General features: G+C 42.2%; 1 protein-coding gene across 5 annotated transcripts in view; it reads right to left on the reverse strand.

The window, feature by feature from the left end:
- GSS (glutathione synthetase) overlaps nucleotides 1-19420 on the reverse strand; it is a 757391-nt gene that overhangs the window by 517681 nt on the left and 220290 nt on the right. For all 5 annotated transcript variants that reach the window (XM_078652246.1, XM_078652247.1, XM_078652248.1 and 2 more), the window contains one exon: nucleotides 1758-1833. In XM_078652246.1, coding sequence (XP_078508372.1) covers nucleotides 1758-1833 — 76 coding nt within the window. The remainder of the gene's footprint in view (nucleotides 1-1757; nucleotides 1834-19420) is intronic.

Raw genomic sequence — 19420 nt, forward strand, 5'->3', positions numbered from 1 at the left:
ACCAATGCTCGTTTGTTTTGCTGCAGATCAACTGAAGCAAACTCGCAAGAGGTTTGCTTAATGACACGCCACTGTGTTGTAAGCTTGTTTTGCTTACAAAATGTGGCTCAGGACTTCAGTTTTATCGCTCATGGCTGGGGTGTTTGTCTGATTGCTCCTGATTTGATACTATAAATTTTTGAGGTGTGGATAGATAAAGCAATTTTTTTTTAGGTTTGCAATATGTTTCTAATGTAGGTATCAGGAAAGGACTGAGTTAGGTCAATGATTATAAGATTTGTAGTGAAAGAGAGAGGGGGTTAAAATCTTATTGGCGAACCTTGGATTTGTGTGCCACAGGACTCCAATATAGCAGTTGTGAATGAATTGTAGAGAGGACGCCCTCTCTGAGAGGAATGAGACAGACCTGTGGTCAAGGTGTCTTTGTAGGAAGAGGTTTAGACAGGTATATCCTGGAGAACGTTTCCTTCACCTGCCTCCTCTCATCTTGTCACTTTTCTTTGTGCCCCAAACGGTGCAGACCTCCTCCTCAGCTGATGTATTCCCTGAAACAGTGGCCTCCTGTCACAGGGCTGCCTTCAGTGTCCCACTGATGGTGAAGAAAGGCAGCAATATAGATATTTGTATAGTGGTTGATCATAAATTTCACTATAAGATCTGTCTATTCCTCAGACCAATTTTTCTTTCCCTTCATACGTGAAAGTGGGTTCTCCATCCTTAAAGATGACTGTTTCCTGGTGGCTAAAGGATAACAAACAGGAACAGGAGAAAATCATACTCTATGGTGTGGCTACTATTGTGGTTTGAAGTTAATCGGTGTCAGGTGTGTGCAATGTGGGTCAGGACTCGGCTATTATACTATGCGGTAGTAGTAACTTTACGGTTGAAAAATTACACTGTAGCAGATTACACCCTGAACTGCAGGGGACAGCGACTTCTATGTCTACACCAAGAAGAATCCTATGCTTGGAAATGGTGAACAGCAAAAAAGTGAATAGCAAAAAGCAAAGTTACTCTTAGGTGTACAAGTTAATTTACACTTGAGTAAATCTTTGCGTCTGAATGTACCTTTTGTGAAAAAGGTCACTATGTTGTTTTTTTTTAAATAATGTGTAACTTCGGAGATGTCAAGTTTCCAACTATGTTTTCTGTTATCCTCAGGTTCTCATTAGACACTGGAAAAAAAGTAACTTATTGGATAAGAGTAGTTTTGGGGAAGAAAGAGCAAAATGGGGCTTTTCCTGAGAAATGTATTGAAGAAGAAGAAGAGTGAATGCCGTGGACTCTTATGTTCTCTTTAAAAACTACAACCTCATGAGTCTTTCAAAGTTTTGGTTACTGATATTGTTGATAGCTGTTAACATGAATAAAAGGAGACAATGTGTAATCCTCACAACTGTGTCCTTAATAGAATCAAAAAAAATCCTTCACGACAGTTTGGAAATTTTATATTTTACCAACAGTCTCTGAATTTCAGATTTAAAAGCTGTACTAACCACCCTCCCTTCTAAAAATACAAATGAAGTAATAAAGAACACAATCCTTGACCAGGAAATGAGAAGCAAAGAAAATCTTTGATCTGAGCTAACTAACTGCTGTTCCTCTCCAATATAACTGCACCTTCCAAATAATGTTCAGTTGTTACATGTGCAAGATAATGAAACAGTTTATAAGCAGAACAAATATAAATAAATAAAAGGTATCCAATAGATCGGAGAAGCTCATCTGTTTTATTTAATTTTTCATTTTGATCTTACCTGAGCTAATCCTTCTTCGATAACTTGCTTGTAGATTTTAAAAAGCCGAGCGATAAAATCATCCACTTTAACTGTACTGAAGAAGAATACACAAGTGCAAAGTTACTAGAATGCTGCAAGATACTGCATGAAAAAAATGCTACCAATATGGTACTGTGCAAATGTAATCTCCTTTAGATGTTATACCAGTGCTCTGTTACACAAATATATTCTTTCCATCAATGTGTTGCACAACATTATCTCATCCCTGGTGCTCGTAAACAAGGCATTTTTAGACCACTATTAAAAAACCTAACTTGGATCAGTTGGATCTCCCAAATTATTGTGCTGTCACTCTTCTATTGGTGAGGGCTAAAATTATGTAAAGCATTGTTGCTTCTCAAATATGCAATTTTTCTGAAACCTCAGCAATCTTGGAGTACTCAAGGTTGGTTTCCTTCCCAACAGAAGCTGCACTAATAGCCATACAATATGACCATCTGAAGGCTGCCAAAAGCCACTCCTAATACTAATAATACTGGCCTTGTCAGCAGGCTTCGATAAAGTTGAACATACAATACTCTTAACTAAAATGGCCGACAAGGCATTTGCCATATTGCTCTTGATCGGCTTAAATAATTTCTGGCAAATCGTTCTCAAGCAGTTATGCTCCATCAATTTGTCTCTGATCATTCTGGTTTAGCATCGAGTGTCCCAAGGTTGTTGTTTTCCTTTTATTCCTATGCAGAGGACACCCAGCTGAAGCTTGATAGAGAGGCATGTCCAAGTTCAAGTTCAAATAACTTTATTCGATTGTAGACGTTACAATCTTAAAAGTACATAACATCAACAGACAATTAAAAACAATCCAAAGATTCATTTGACAAGTGAGAGATCCAGTGCACGATATAAAAAAGTAGAGAGCAGCGGGCAACATGAACATGTACATTATAAAAATTACATTAAAAACATAAATAATTTCATTATAATTTCATTGTAAAATTTAAAAGAGAGGCATGTGTTTCTAAACATCTTCATTCTAAATCAGGACCAAAGGTGAGGATTATGCTTTACTCTATTTATTTATTTTTTAATCTTCAACATTAGGAACAAAACTACCAGTCCCACTAGTCTCAGGGAATGGTTAAAAACACAGCCAATCAAATAATGGCAGTAGTCCTGAACAGTATCCAGAAAGGCTGGGTCATAGCCCTCGTAGTCCTCCCTTTATGTTGCGAGACCCTCTTTCATCGCTGCTCGCAGCCCAGATAAGTCATGTTTCACATACTACTTGGATACTGTGGTGATAAGTGATTTTACTGTTCAAACTGCATTGTTAAAATTGTTTTCGAAACATGTGGTTCACGAGTGCTCTGAGAGTATCTCAGCCACAAGAATGCTTTAAGCGATACTCCGCGACTGCTCAGTCAGTGCGAGACTGCGCCACGGAGCAGTACTCTGCTCGCTTGGAGAAGCACATATGGGTGTGGCGTTCCGCATACGACACACAATTCTGTTTGTCTGAGCACTGACAGTGTTGGAATCATGTGCAGGGTAGCCGTTCACTGCTAAAGCCTTGCCTGGAGAGTGGCGCCTCACATGTAGGGAGGTCTGTATTCTAACAAGTGAATTTCCCCATTCACTGTTGATGCCCTCAAGCAGGGTCGGTAGTGAGCGTTACTGAGAATGCCCCCAGGGGTCTGTACAAACGGTGGCCTGGAAAGCCTCTGCAGGGAACAATCTCCCAGTCATTATTACCCATTATACTGGGGGTAAGTGTTCCTGGGTGTAAACCAGAAAACTGCGGGCTCTACCCGCTCACAAATTCATTGACTGGCCTCCCCAGTCCCTAACTTGCAGCCTTCTGACTGCCCATATTGCCCTGACAGCTGCTCTGCAGCTCTATATTCACTTTTACTTACCTTGCCAGCCGTGCTGCGCCCTAAATCTTCCTTCATGGAGGCTTCTAACGATATTTATGAGGATCCCTTGGCGTCCCTGCCTTGCGATGATGATTTTTATGATGCTGTTGACGCCTCTATTTACTGGGTGGTGGACGTGGCCATAGACCCCATGGAGCAGTGCCTTGCGCAATTAATTGCGTGTGAATGCGCCAAAAGGACGCAAGTGGTGCCGAACATGGCAGGGCCCTCTACAGAGCACACAGCTCCCCTGGAATCAGGCACACGGTCAGTGAAGGGCCGCCGCGAGGAGGGTGTAGACCTTGGCACCTTTGACCCTCTCCCCATACCAGCAGGACAATGACTCACCCACTGAGGATGAGGCAGGATCTTCCAGGCTCTGGTTGCCTTCTCCCTCCCCCCCCCCAGTGAAGCCCCGCTATGGCACCGGGGTCAGACATGCTGGACCCCAATTAAATTCTACACCCCAGTCATCGGAGTGGGTTCCCAGGTGCAAGGTGGCACATTACGTGGCAAATCGTCTCCACAAGTCCCTGCAAAAGGGTGTACTTAGCCGCCTGCGGGAGGAGTACTAGAGGCTTACTCTGGATGAAAAGTTCGCCCTAACACCTGATATAGATCCCAGAACGGCCACTTTCCAATCCAAATTCATAAAGAAACCCAAAAAGTGCATTGACCGGTCTTGGAGAGCTTGCCAAGACATGCTATTGGAAGTGTTTGGTCCTCTCACCAAGTTCCTGAATATGACGAAGAACGCCAAGTCTTTGGGTGCCATTATATCCCCAGAGGCTCTTTCTGGGTGGGCGCGGAGGGTGATTTTCTTTCTAGTTAATGCCAACTGCGCTCTGTACACGAAGTAGCGGCACTCCTTATTGATTGAAGATTGGGGACCTCAGTGGTAGGTGCTGTGGCACAATGAGGGCTCTTTGGCAAGCCCTTTATAAAGGAGTTAGGAAGATTCATGAATACATTTACCTCCATGGACAAAGACCAAACAACCATAAAAAGGGTATTTCCTTCCTGGCCGTGGTAGGGGCCACACAAGCTGCAAACCACACTCCCCCCCAGAGAGCAAAGCTTCAGGTGAGGCTACTACCAAGACCAAGCTCGCTTCGTTAACTTCTACCCCACCAGGAGCCAGCGGTGCAGAGGCTTCCAACCCCACCAATTCAGGTGAGTGTTCCCCCTTCTTCTGTGCTTCAGGTGGTGTGGGGGGGGGGACTGGGGCTGTTGCTCCACTCCTGGAGGTCTCTCACAGCAGACGCCTGGGTCCTGCAAATGGTACAGGGGTTCCGCATAGAGTTTTACAGCACTCAATTTAAGGCCTCCGCCTTCATGCGATCAACTTTTCTTCTCAGGAGGCCAATCTTATCAATGCGGAGGTCAGCTCTCTGTTGGAAAAAGTTGCTATTCGACCTACAGTCATCCACCCCCAGGGGGTTGTCACCAACCTGTTTGCAAACAAAACAGACGGGACCAGCGCCCAGTTATCAACTTACGAGAGTTCAACAAGTGGACTTCAAAATCGAAGGTATTCACCTCCTGCGAGACGTACTTCTATCATCCAACTGGATGGTCCACCTAGACCTCAAAGATGCCTATTTGCTAATCCCTATTATTCTTCCTCACAGACAGTTCCTCCAGCTTCTTTGGTGCCAACAGGAGTTTGAGTTTTTCAAGTCCTCTTTTTGGGTTCTCTTCCTCCCCTTGGTGCTCAAACCAATGGTGAAAGTCCTAAAGGCACAGGGACTGTGCCTTATCATATATCTGGAAGAAATGTTTCTCATGGCTCAGTCCCCCCATCAGATGTCACTCAAGCTACAGACTGCAATAAATCTTTTAGAAAGTTGGGGGTTTGTGGTCAACCAGTCAAAGTCTCTCCTGGTTTCTTCCCAGAAGATGAGATTCTTGGGGTTCGTAATCGACTCAACCACATCTTCTCCTAGTATTCCATCTTGGAAGAATTGAAAAATACAGCACAAATTAAGGGCAACCCTGACTAAACCCCGTACTTCCCTGCATCAGATGGCGCGCCTTGTAGGCTTCCTCTCATCTTTGATTCAAGCTATCTTTCCAGGCCCCTGTACTACTAAGTGTCTCAAAGCCTCCCTTCTAGGCAGGGGACTAACATACTCCAAGTCGGTGTTCTTCACAGACGAGGTGAGGGAGGAACTCTCCTGGTGGCTTTCTCACATGGAGGCATGGGATAGGAGAACAATATTTGGGTCCTCCTGGATCTTGTTTTAGAGTCTGATGCCAGCAGTTCAGGATGGTGCGCACAATGTGGTGATTTTTCCACTGGGGGTTCCTGGTCCCCGTTAGGACAGACATTGTATATCAACTGCTTGGAACTCCTAGCAGGTTCTTTCGCAGTCAGGTGCTGGACAGAATACAATCATGTGTGCTTTCATAGACAATGTCTCAGCTGTCCGATTCATCAATCATCTGGGGGTACGTGTTCCAAGGTCTTGTCAGACCTGGTGGCCAATTTTTGGTAGTATTGGATGGGTCATCAGGTCTCAGTAACGCCAGAGTACCTTCCAGGTTAAGCGAATGAGGTGGCGGACTGACACTCCCATCATCCAGCATATGGAAACTCCATCAGGACATGTTTGCCAACCTTCAAAAAAGATGGGATCCCATTTCAGTGGACATCTTTGGGTGCCCCCTGGACCATGAACTTCCCAGGTTCTTCAAGTGGAGACAAGATCCGCAAGCAGTGGCAATGGACGTCTTTATACAGCATTGGGTTCCGCATCAAGGATATGTGTTTCCTCTGTTTCCAATGATCACCCAGGCTTCAGCCCAGATCCGGACACAGCAAGCAGAGATGGTGCTGATCACCCCAACATGGAGGTCTCAAGTATGGTTTCTGATTTTTCTGGAACTTTCTTGCGGTTCTTTAATCCGACTCCTCTTGTTTCCCCAACTTCTCCTCAGTTCGGCACATCTTCCACACTGACTGGTGTTGGGTGGCTCGCTAGGTCTGATGGTGTGGCAGATTACAAGGGAAGCTAGACGCCCCAGGTCTTTCGAGGCAGACTGAGGATCTCTTATCCAGTGCATGGACAGAGTGTACCATCACCCGGTCCAAATCGGCTTGTACTTGATTGCAACAGGGTATAGATCTTGTTGTTGCCACTGTAGTTCAGAAACTCAATTTCATAGCGAGCCTGGCGACTGAAGGTTACGTTTACCGGTCCATTATTACCGTTCATTTTGCTATTTCAGCGAGACATTTCCCAGTGGATGGATACCCAGTGGTGAAACACCCTTTTGTGTGTTGTCTCCTTAGAAGAATTCGACTGTCTCTTCTGCCGGTACCGCGCAATTCGGTGCTTTGGGATGTCAACCAAGTGCGCAATTTGTTTTATCCTGGCAACCAAACAGTTTCACCGAAATTGGCGATGTTGTTATGCCTGGTTTACAATGTTCGGGCAAAAGATATAATGAGCAGGATTTTTTCCCCCTTGGGAGTTTCATTTACTATATATAAACTACGTCCAACACCAGGAACATTTTTTATCTGGCTCTTCTGGACTCCCCAAAGCTGGGCGTTGTACAATGTCTTGACGAAAATAAGGATATGTCGGAGGAGTTCAGACCCCCAGGTGAGCAAAAACTCCTTATTGCTTTGGGGAAACCACATAAGGCTGTGTCTTCTCCCACCATTGCTCGGTGGGCGCGTTGGGTGATGCAAGGAGCAGGAATCAACCTAGCAGCATTTGGCGCTCATTCAGTCATTGGAGGCATGGTTTCTAAGACTTTTTCACTGGGAACACGATTGGAGGACATTATGAACGATGCAAACTGGTCCTCAGATTCTACTTTCAAGACGTTCTACATTAAGCTGGTGCTGGACATTGCTCAATTGGTGGTGAGCAAGCTTTAATTCAGCAAAACCCTCGCCTGCGGTCCTGACACACACAAAAAATTATTCCTAACCATTGTGCAGGAAAGATTAATTTCTATTAAAGGACACGGAGGTGAGGATTATCCGACCCGGCGAAATACTCTCGCTACATGACCCATCCTACTTAGTAAGCATAGTTTTTTCTGGATTCTCGCTTGAGATAATATGATGATATTTAAGACATCCTATTTCTTGTGTTCCATTATAATACATGTTTATCATTCAACAAGATCGGTGACAACACTGCTGAGGCTTGACTCGAGTAACGAAAGAGGGTCTCACAACATAAAGGAAGGACTATGAGGACAATGGCTCAACGTTATTGGATACTGTTCCTCGTCACCTTAATAGACTTGAAACTTTCCTACAAAATAGTTAGGAATATTAGTCATTCTTGCTATAATTCATTAAAGGCAGGGTACCAGAAACTGGTTAAAGATAAATATGACTAAACAGAGGTTCTCTAGGCTGGTCTTTTAAATTAATGTCCATAAACTCAATCTGTAGCTAAGAGACTTAGTTTCAGACTTGATTCATCTCTCAAACTGTATAGTCTGGTTTCCTCAGTGATATTTCCTTGCCTCTACGCCTTAAATCTCTGAAACTTATTTTTTGATTGGTGTCACAGGATGACCTGAAGGGAAATTATTGCTGCCACCAAAAGCTTGCAACTAGATTACTGTAATTATTTATATTTAGGTGCATGCAAACTGCAAATACAAAGACCACAAAAAGTTACAAATCAAGCAGCATGGACCAGATTGTAATGCAATCTGTAAGATCTAATGCCTCTTAGATGCGTTCTTTTAACAAAACCCCTTTACAAAATCATCACTTTAAAGGAGCTAGACTAGGTAAAAAATCTTTTTCTGTGCTTGTTGCTAAAGAATGGAATCAACTACCACCTTCTCTTAGAGTAATTTCTTCACTCTCTTTGTTTAGGAAAAAAATAAAAACTGTACTGCTTCCAATTAATGATAGTGTGTGAGCATTTGCATTAAAGGTGATATTCAAGAACCAGAGCCATGAGACATTCTGATGCCAAGCGCACACAACGTGACATGAAATAACAAAAGTACTTACATGTAACATTTGTACTCCACAAAAGTGTTCTCTACTGAGTGAAATGTATTTTAGGGTGCAGTTTGAGGAACAACATATACCATCCTCTACAACCTTCCTGTAGGTGAGGACAAGGTAAAAAGATCCAGAGAACTCCAATCCCACTCTCCTCTCTCTCACAATACCAAGGGTTGCTCTAGTTTTTCCACATCTCCAGACTAATAGTACCCTAATCAGAGGGCAAAGCTTGTATAGCACACAACATGGACGCCTTCTAACGGCTCTAGTTTCATTTTCTGGTGTGTACCGTTCACCTTCTGAGTAGAGAAGACACAGCTGAGCACTTGGTAACAAGAAGGAACTCTTCTCTGAAGAGATATTCAGTTTTCAGCAATTTCCAAATAAAGTAAATCTGCCACCATGGCCTCTGCAACTAGCTTTATCAACAAACGAATAAAAAAGGATCAGTCTTCTCCGGTCAAACCTTCTTTACCTATATTCATGGAAGTTTTTCTTGAAGAAATTAGAGCCCTGAAAACATAAAATAGGAAGAAACAAATAGAAGGTTGCAAGGTTTGAATGAAAAAAGGTGTTGAATGGACAGTGCAAGGAGGTGGAACAAAGAGTGATCTACAGTGCACGGTTTGTAAAACAGACAACCTAAACACTGAAGTTACAGCTTTCAAGAGACACACTGAGAAACTTAAAAACAGAAAAACCTTAGAATTCGTGATCTTCCAGAGGATACTGAGAGCAGTGACCCAGTTTCCATTTTTAGATCCTTAATCCTCAAGGTACTTGACAAGCAGAGTTTTAGGCTTTGGGACATCCAAAGAGCTCACTGTTTATGTCAAAAGACATCTACAGGGCAAATATGTGTGATACTTTTCTTTCTGGGCTAAAAAGACTTGGTAAAAAATCATTTGTGAATCAAACATCAAATAACAGCTATCTTGGTCAGGAAACAAGTTTTTCTTTACTCAAGATTTAGCCAAGGCGACTTCAGGCCGAAGGAAACAGTTTCCTGATCTAAGAGGATCACTTAGCTCTTTGAAAAAATATTTGGCCTAAACCATTGTTGTCTTTTTAAACTAACTTATAAGTATAAGACAATTACTTATGACAGTCTTAAAAATTGCACCCTTGAGTAGGCAGAAGACCTGTGCTTGGAGCCTGCTACATGGACAAATACATTGGAACCTGTAGGTTATGCAAAAATCACCATCGAAACTGTTAACGCATCTGTAGACATGAAGCTCAGAGTCATCTTTGTGATTCCTATTAATGTGTTTGAAAAACACATACATCTTGACCTTGGTGTCACTTTTTCAAGGCAGACTTGTGGTGGTACCAGGACACTAGACGGTAGCCCAAAAGGGACACCCACCCCCTCCCCCCATCAATTCTGCCACTGTTCCCTGTTGGTCGTAATTGTCAAAGGAATACCAGCCTAATTCATTGACAGTCTTCACATTCAAGAACCTCACAGCTTCATAACTTTCTGAATTCTAATGACATGCATAGACCATAATTAAACAAGCATTGCCAAAGCCAACAGGTCTCGCCTTCCGGATTTGCAAATGCAGATCTATTGGCTTCGCTAATGCTGTTCGAAAAAAGGCTAATGCAGACCAGCATCAGCAAAAATAAAAATAAATGATAATACAAAATTAAAACACTATGATGTATATGCGCACATGTGCATTTATGCATCACTACTTAAGGTTTAAAAATATAGAGATATTCTTTAGGTCTGCCAAACAAAAGCTGGCAGAGTTTCAAGAGGCAGCGAACGATGAAATGAAGCACATGGAGAAATATGCAACTGCACGATCCTATGCGGAGGACAGGGTGGGAGCGACATTGACTGGAAGACTGAGACCCCGAGAACGTCAGACGTGATTGGAGACATATTAGACGATGAAGGAAGGATCCTATGCACCCCGGAACACATTGTAATACATATTTTTACAGTTATTATAAAACACTGGATACACGGATCCTGCTCTCTCCCTCCACAATCACCTCCACTGCACTGAAGGGCAGACTCCAGAAGACAGCACCAGACAGCAAAGGAAAAATCCAAGGATCGTAGATTTTTCCTTTATTAACAGCAAAGTGCACGTGTATGTGGGAAGAAACAGACCAACACATTTCGGCCAAGGGGCTTCATCTGGGCCAGAGTCCAAAGTGCAGAGTGTCACATAAAAGGGGCTTCATCAGCCCCTCCCTCCACCCACTAAAATACATTTAAAGGAACACATACATAATATGTTGTACTGTGTCGATCGACAACACATTCGACCATTCTTTGATTTTAGAAATAATGGTTACAAGTATGACTAGCACCAGAGAATATTATTTGGCAATTGAGATAAAGCACCTATTTTTCCTATTACTTCTGACTGTTTTCTATATTGCCTCTGATAAAAATATTTTTATGTTCTGATTGAAGCACCATGTTAAATCAGCTGTTGTCATTATCCAGTGAAATACAAATTTCATATCTATAACATTTAAGTAATATATCAAGTATCTGAGATGTTCTAATGAATATAAAGTGCTAATGCCTTGTATCATAAATCGATGTGCAACATCTGCAAATAATATCAAAATGACCAGAAAGCGCAGGTGCAAACTGCTATCCACGAACATTTGTACAAAGCGCAAAGATAAATAGAATCCTAAGATATGGGGTAAAATTGCATATTGGTTATTGACATTGACTGTCTAGTGACCATGGTACACTAACCACCACACACAATATCACCATGACTGATGGCACCGAATATCCCTTCCTAAACAGGTATTGCACATGTTTGAACAATTATACAGATGAAATTCAATTTTTGATATCAAGATCTACAACACCTCCAAATCATGTTAACGTAACGATAAAGTGCAAGTGCTTTCCACAAACGTATGGGCAAACCGCAAAAATAAAGGAAGGTCTGGAAAAATGGGAGAGGATTACGTAATTGTCATTAACAGCTAGCTAGGGACTATGCATCGCTCACTGCCACGAGCAATGTCACCATAACTGTTTACACAGAATATCCCATTACAACCTAAAGTGCAGGTGCAAGCAGAATCCTCAGTGTGTGGTAAGGGCACACATTCTGATTCTCGATAAAGTATTTTAAAAATTGCCCAAACCCACTGGTTGCATGTCATAATTATAGATGAATCTACCATAGCAAATTCCTTCCCGATCAAAGATAGCACATATTTAAACAATTATATAAATGAGGTTCAGTTTCTGACATCTAATTCTTAAAGTCTTCCCAAGCAATTTACTCTTCCCTCTGTTGTTGATTTGTCAGCAAAACTCAAATTCAGAAGAAACTGTGGGAGAGAGAAAGAAGGAGAACAGAGAGAGAACAAAAAAGATTAGAAGAAGGAGAGAGATATAATAGACTAGGAGTAACAGCAGAAGAAGGGAACTTAAGCATTGGTAACTGAATCACAGAAAAGTATGCAGCTTAGCGTCAGTGTTGAGCCCCACGAAATCTTGGTTCCCGCTGGTATGATCCATTTGAATTTTGCTTTTCTCAAGAAAGTTCATGATCCCCTCCTCTGATTCTCCATGGAATATATTCAACGTCAAAGAATGAAAAATTATTCAAATCACCCCCATGGTCTCTCCAAATGTGTTTTGACATAGCATATGTAAAGTCCTTGTTAGTTATTGCTCTTATATGCTGTAGAATGCGCAACTTCAATTTGTTCACTGTACTACCGATGTATTGTTTCCCATATTGACATTCTAGAGCATATACCACATGTGTTGTCTCACATAGCATCCTTTCTCTAATCTTTCTCTTCTCACCTGTAAAAGTCACAACGTATTGGCAGGTATGTCCATATTTACATGCTTTGCCTTTATAGCATTTGTTAAAACCATTAGTTATCAACCAATCTGATTTTTTATCTCCTTGTCCAGACTTTTGAAAATAGCTCTGTGGTAATAACCCCCCAACAATGGTGCCTTTCTATATGTAATGCTAAGAGGGTCTATCGTACATGTTCTTAAAACTTCATATTTCCTGAGTACTCTCCAATGGTTTTGTAAGGCGTACCTAATTGCTCCACTTGATGTGTTGAATTGTGTGATGAACCTGAGGTCACCTACACCACTGTCCTTGCTTTCACCTCGACTTTTTGGATATAACATAGGTTCCCTTTTCTTGCTCTTAGCGTTCAATTTTGCATTATCTAAAACAACCACAGGGTATCCCAGTCTCAAGAATCTAGCGTACATCTGATCCAATTGTGCTACAAATTCCTTTTCTTTGAAGCAATTCCTGCGAGCCGCAGGAATTCGCCATAGGGTACACTCCATTTGAAAGATCTGGGTTGAGCGCTATTGGCTGCAATACTATTGCACGCCGTTGGTTTGCGGAACAGAGTAGTACATATTTTCTTGTTTTCTATGTATACATGTATGTCCAGATAGTCTATCTCTTGTTGACTTGAGGTGTAGGTGAATTTCAGTTGCAGGGCATTATTATTGAGGGATTTTAGAAACAAATTAAAATCCTCAAATGCACCTTGCCAGATTAAAAATAAATGGTCAATGTAACGCACCCAAAAACCACTTTGTCTGTTACTATTTATTCTTTTCGGACTAGATGTGTTCTGCCTCTCAGTAGCCCGTGGTAAGATTGACATAAGTGGGTGCAAAGGACGTACCCATTGCCGCACCCCTGCTTTGCTTCTACTTTTTTTTTTAATCAAAGATAAATACATTGTTTGTCTGACAAAATTGCATCATATCCAAGATCACCTGTGTATGGGTGAGTAGTCTAAGCGATTGTGTCCTGAAAAAGAACTCACTGGCTTTTATACCATCCTCATGTTTGATAGAGGTATATAAAGAGACCATGTCTATGGTAGCCATCACATAGTCCTCCTTCCATTATATCCCTCCATAAAACACTATTCAGCTCTCAAATACAGACAGATAAGGACAATTTGACTATCTAACCCACATCAAAATGCCATGGTTGACTTCTGAACACAGAGAACATTTAACGGCGCCCCTAGAACTGTCTGAAATTACTGTGATGCGTGGCTAAAAGATGGGACAAGGGCCCGACTCCAAAGATAGAAGACTGGCACACAGACAAGCTCAACTGTCACATTTAATGAGCTACTCCCCCAAAAAGCTGACCTAAAAGCTGTTGGGATCCATAACAAGTGTACTTAGTAAGCAAGGAGAGGGGACCGGCGAGGCAAACCAGGCAAGTGAAACATGTGGAATATGGAGTATGATGATCTTAATAAGCAACAGATATAGTGTCGCCCAACTGTGAGCGCCCAGTTCCAAACGTACGAGGACAGACATGAAGTGACTGCGCAGAGATACCACTGTGATAGTACTACCCCTGCAATAGTGCATGATTACATGAGTGACTAACTGATCAAGATGTGCCAACGGAGTATTTACTATTGTTACATGATTGAGAAGTGCTGTTTTAAAATTCAAATGCTATAGTTGTGGCAACTGGTCAAGATATGAGCTATAACTAATACTTTAATAAACACAAAATAAAATAAATGAATAAATACATTTTAAAAAAGCCCATAAACTGAATACCACGTCACAAAGAGACAGCGCAAGCACTGCCTAAGCGAGACATAAAAAGGGCGACCACTCGCAGCCTAGCTGTTATAGGTCCATCTACCCAATAGATCCCACATTCAACTTTTTGGGAAGGGTTCTATATAATTGGATAAAGGAAAGAGCAGGTGAGAAGTCCATCCTATACCCTTGCCAATACAGTTTTAGGTCCAAGGTCAGCACAGATGAGCATTGCATTAATCTCAATCTGCTCATTGGGAAATATACCATAGCCCAACATTGTCCACTATACTTAGCATTTATGGATTTTACCTCACCATTCAATTGCGTTAATCGCTCTAAGCTGTGGTGAAATCTTTTAGCATTTGGGTTGGATGAATCACTGGTGCACTTTGTCGCTGATTTGCACCAGTACATGAAGGCCAGATTAGAATAAATACTCAGGAGGAGGTATCTAGAGATGTAGGTATTTTTTGGGAAGTGAGAAAAGGATGTGTTTTAGCCCAACTTTTATTGAATCTATATATTAATAATCTTCACAATTTTTTACTGTGATTCACCCCTGAGGTCCCTAAAGTTAAAGGCTCTCCGTTACCATCTATGTTGTATGCACACGATGCTGTGTTGATTGCTCATACCCCAAGGGCACTGCGTCTTTTAGTCAGAAGATTCAGAAATTTTATTGCAACTTTAGATCCACATACTAATTTTACCAAATCCTAATCTGGCCTGTGGTCTGAAAAAGTACGATCTGGCCTCCGTTATTGGGGGCAAGTTTAGCTTAAAATGCACTAGCACTTTCTCATTTTAGGACCTAGTCTTCGCTGGTAATGGGTCCTGGATGGCGCATAATGCTCATTGATTGATTGATTGATTGTAGGAATACATTTTCTAGGCCATTGGCTCATTGTTTAGTCTACCTCAACCCAGTAGGGGTGGTACACTCATGCCACTTCAGAAAATGTTAAAAATGCGATTCCTCCCAATAACTAGACACGGGGAGGCGAGGTCTTGGGCATCATTAAATGTAATACAATGAAGGCAGAAGAAAACGGATTTTGCTGAAGAGTCCTGGGGACCCCCATCTCTACTTCCCATTTTATCAGCCACAGCGAATTGAATTTACCATTTATTGAAGACTGTATTAGTGCTCGCCCTACTTTACTATGGCTAGCAGTTTGGACAAACAAGGAGGTAAGTCTTACAAGAGACATCATATATCAGAGTGTCTCAGCAGCGATAAAGGCAAGAATATTCCTTGGTTAGCAGCAAGGGGAATCCCGTCTTCGCAAGGCTGACTACCAGCATGTGTTTGGTAGCCATGCCGTTAACTAATAGGCATTTCAAGCTAGCCTGGTTTACATTTTCTCAAAAAGATTGGCTTTTGAGCTTAAGAAGCCATGTGTGGCGGATTACAGGAAAGTTGGGAGTGCAGCTTATTGTTCTGCTTTAGGGCTAGCATTCTTAAATATCTGTTATGCTTTCCTTTAGGCTTCCAGGTAAACCTTGACTCTCTACCTTGCCTGTGTAAAGGGAGCTCAGGTCAATCCATGCTGCATTTTTTATTTTTCTGTGGTTTTTATTCTTTATATACAAAGCATATTTTGCTCCTCTTAAGAGGCATAATATTACTGATTTTAGGGCAGCACTTAGTATGCTGCTTCAACTTAATGATGTGGAGTCAATCGCTCATGTAGCTGCTTTCTTGAGAACCGCTGTCCGAGCTCGCCTCTCGAACACCATCTAAATTTGAATTAATATTTAAACAGCGCTATCCCATGCATGGCTACCATGTCGTGGAATTTAAATATGTACTATTTATGGATTGAATGTTTTAACAATTTATATGTTTTAATGCATATTGTTTTTGGGTTTTATTGTGTTTTAATGGATTTTCATGGATACTTCTGTACCCTAATAAAGATGAAACTGAAGGCAGTAATTAGAATGGAGACAACGCAGTAGGTAGTACGCCCCAATCGTTTGAGAACAGCAGATGTAGAAATACGGATAGAATTCAAAGTCCTACAGAGCAGGCACAAGTCCAACCCTTCATGTAAGATTTGTATGAATTTAATATCAATGAGGAGCCCAACTTAAAACCCTTGAAAACCAACAAGGTGAACTATGTCCCGATTAGGATGGGGGCCTGATTCCACAAAGGAGGGAACAAGGGGGAAACCTCCTGGCAAACAAGCTAAGAATGAACCAAACCTGTAGCCATTTTTTTAGTTTAATTTCTTTATGAGGTTTTCAAAAAGAAAGCTTGTCATACATGTTTTAACAGCAATAACAGAGACAATTATAACCAACTGTGCAATGATCGGTGGTCCAACAATTCCAAAGTAGCATGCCAACATCGATTTCACATCTCTAGTCATTTGGCCACATTATATAATCATATATAACCACATCCCTACAGATCTGTGGAATTTTATGAACATGTGTCGTGTCCCATATACATCTATGCCCGTCAAAGGACAGGGGTGCGTGCAAACGTCAATCGTCGTCAGCCTGCTTTCACAAAGTATCCTAGCCAGTCCCACGGTAATATATGGAAGACCAGTGCAAACGATTCCGATGGGCACATTAACCAGGCATTGTATTGTGTTGAGACAGTGGAGGCACAGTCTCATCAGAAGCATCTCATGCCTGAGTGAAAAGGTAAGCCTGCAATGGGTCCCATGTGTCTCCGGGCCGAGATTTCAGGGGCAACAACTCCACATATGTGGTCAGTTGATCCTGATCATAAATTAGGTCATTCCGCCGGTCCTTACATTGGGTGCCCTTCCTTGTCCTTATCTACAGGCAAGCCTTCGTCTGGCTAACAGTGAACTCAGTGCCACATACTTACAGTAGCCTCGGTCTACCCCCGCCACCTGACCCAGGAGAGCCGTGAGGGTAGTGCTTAAAATAGTGTGCTGTTTCTATCTCCTGCCAATATGCCTGGACTCGGGGACAGGTCCAAGTCAGATAAAGGAAATCAGACACCACCGACAGCTTCATGAACAACAATGCACAAATGAAAACGATGAATTCATGCTGATGCATAGTAGATTTGATCTACAAATTTGTAATGTATTATGTCAAGTCAGCTACTAGGGGCAATCCGTCTCAGCTGTGTACAACAAAATTGCAGCTGCTCGTCTGTACTGGATATGCCTGGTTCTACTTCCCATTGGGAGTGTGCTTGCCCCTTTGCATTAAGAATGACTTGTTGTGCAGTGTGATATAATATGGATACAAAATGTATCGGACACATAGTTTTTAGTAAAGTATGTAATGTGTGTGTAGAAGGGGGTTCTAGTGGGAAGGCTGGCGTGACAGCTTCCACATTGTGTCTTATGCGTATGTAAAGAAATATTTCTAAAGGAATTGGATCTTTCCCTTCAAAGAATGCCTCCCGGGTGACAAAGGAACCCTCTCAATAAAGATCACCCCTTGTGCCGATTCAGTACTTCTGTAGCATCTGCTTGCATGGGGGAACATCCTTTACAAGGCAACTTTTACCACGCAGTGCCTTTACGACGCAACTATTACAACGCATGTCATTACAACGCATTGCGCTGGGGGGCGCTCTAGGATAGGGAATAGATTTAATTTACTATCCAACACCTTCCCTACTATCCACAGGGACTGGAGTTGGAATAGTAAATTAAACTATTCACTATCCAGCACCCCAAAGCGCAATGCATTGTAATAGCATGCGCTGTAAAAACTGCGTCGTAAAAGCATGCGTGGTAAAAGCATGCGTTGTAATGTCATACATCCGCTTGCATGCTGCTTCGGGTGTAACTGGGAAGGAAGGATGGTGATGCAGTGGTACAAGTGGATAATAATGCAGTGGTTTACCAGGTTTTTTTGGCAAGCTTGCACCACGCCAGAGACGTACTCGTGAGTATGGCTTCTGCTGAATGGGAACAAGTCAACAGGGATCCTAGATAGGAAAAGGGAGGTATCGGAGCCATATACCCATGTTCAATTGCTAGGTGTGGTAGATATGGAGTAGGTACATACCGATAAGACGCATAATGTGCCTGAGCACAAAATATTGTTCCATATCCGGTGCTTCACAGCCCTCTTTGGTGAGGGTGTCACAATTCAAACGACGTTGCTTACCCGCCCAGGACAAAAGGATCATTTGCGTTCAAAGGGCTTCAAAAAAAGTGACGGTCAGGGAGTAAGGAATGTTGAGGAATAAATACAAGAATATAGGCAGGATGATCATTTTCATGAGTGAAATACACTTTGCCAAGAAAAGGGGCAGTGAAATCTAGTGTGTAATGCTTTCTGTGATTTTGGACAGGTCAACACAACAATTTGTTTGTATTGTTTCTTCCTTTTCTCTGGAGAGTAGGATTCCCAGGTACCGCATGTCAGAGTAGCTCCACTGCAAAGGAAAGTGGGGAATTACTGTGATTAGCACCAATTAATCTGGCCACCAAACAGCCCTCCAAAACGAACAAATTCATGCAGAACACCATGTAGACTATTACAAGGGCCCCTCTGAGAGAGTGTAATATCGTCTGCATATAAGGAAATTAAAAGCTGTGGAGAGGGATACTGGAGGGCATATTCCCGATGATGCGGACAAACTTTGCAGCCAATTACTCTATTGCCAATGCAAAGAGCAACGACGATCAGGGGCAGCCCTGCTGGGTGCTCCTAGAAATCCTGAACAGTCTTGAGTCTACGCCATTAATTCGAACTTTCGCCATAGGTTGTGAGTAGAGGAGGGCTATCCATGTCAGAGAGGAGGAAGGGAACACCATCTACTGAAGCACCATTAGATAATCCCATTCTAATTAATTAAGCGCTTTAGTAGCATCTAAAAAAGCCACCATCGCAACAAGGTTCAGATTGATACTTGCAGTTGCGTGAAGACTGTCCACAAGTTATGCAATGCTGATTGCCCTGCAACAAAGCCAGATTGATCCGGGCGAATCAGGAAAGACATAGCAGAGAGAGGCAATTCGTTAGTATTTTGGCTAGTATCTTAACGTCATAACTTATAAGCGGTAGGGGCCGATATGACTCGCAATGGTTAGGGGATTTTCCAACTTTAAGCAAAGTAATAATCTTGGCCTCTTGCATGTATGGCGGGAGAAAGACCGTTTCCCTTGCCTCGTGATATACCGATTTCAGGACAAGGATCAGTGTAACAATATAGGTTTTATACAGCTAGGCTGCAGCCCATCTGGTC

Source organism: Lissotriton helveticus, chromosome 7 (assembly GCF_964261635.1).
Source record: "Lissotriton helveticus chromosome 7, aLisHel1.1, whole genome shotgun sequence".
Taxonomy (NCBI): domain Eukaryota; kingdom Metazoa; phylum Chordata; class Amphibia; order Caudata; family Salamandridae; genus Lissotriton; species Lissotriton helveticus.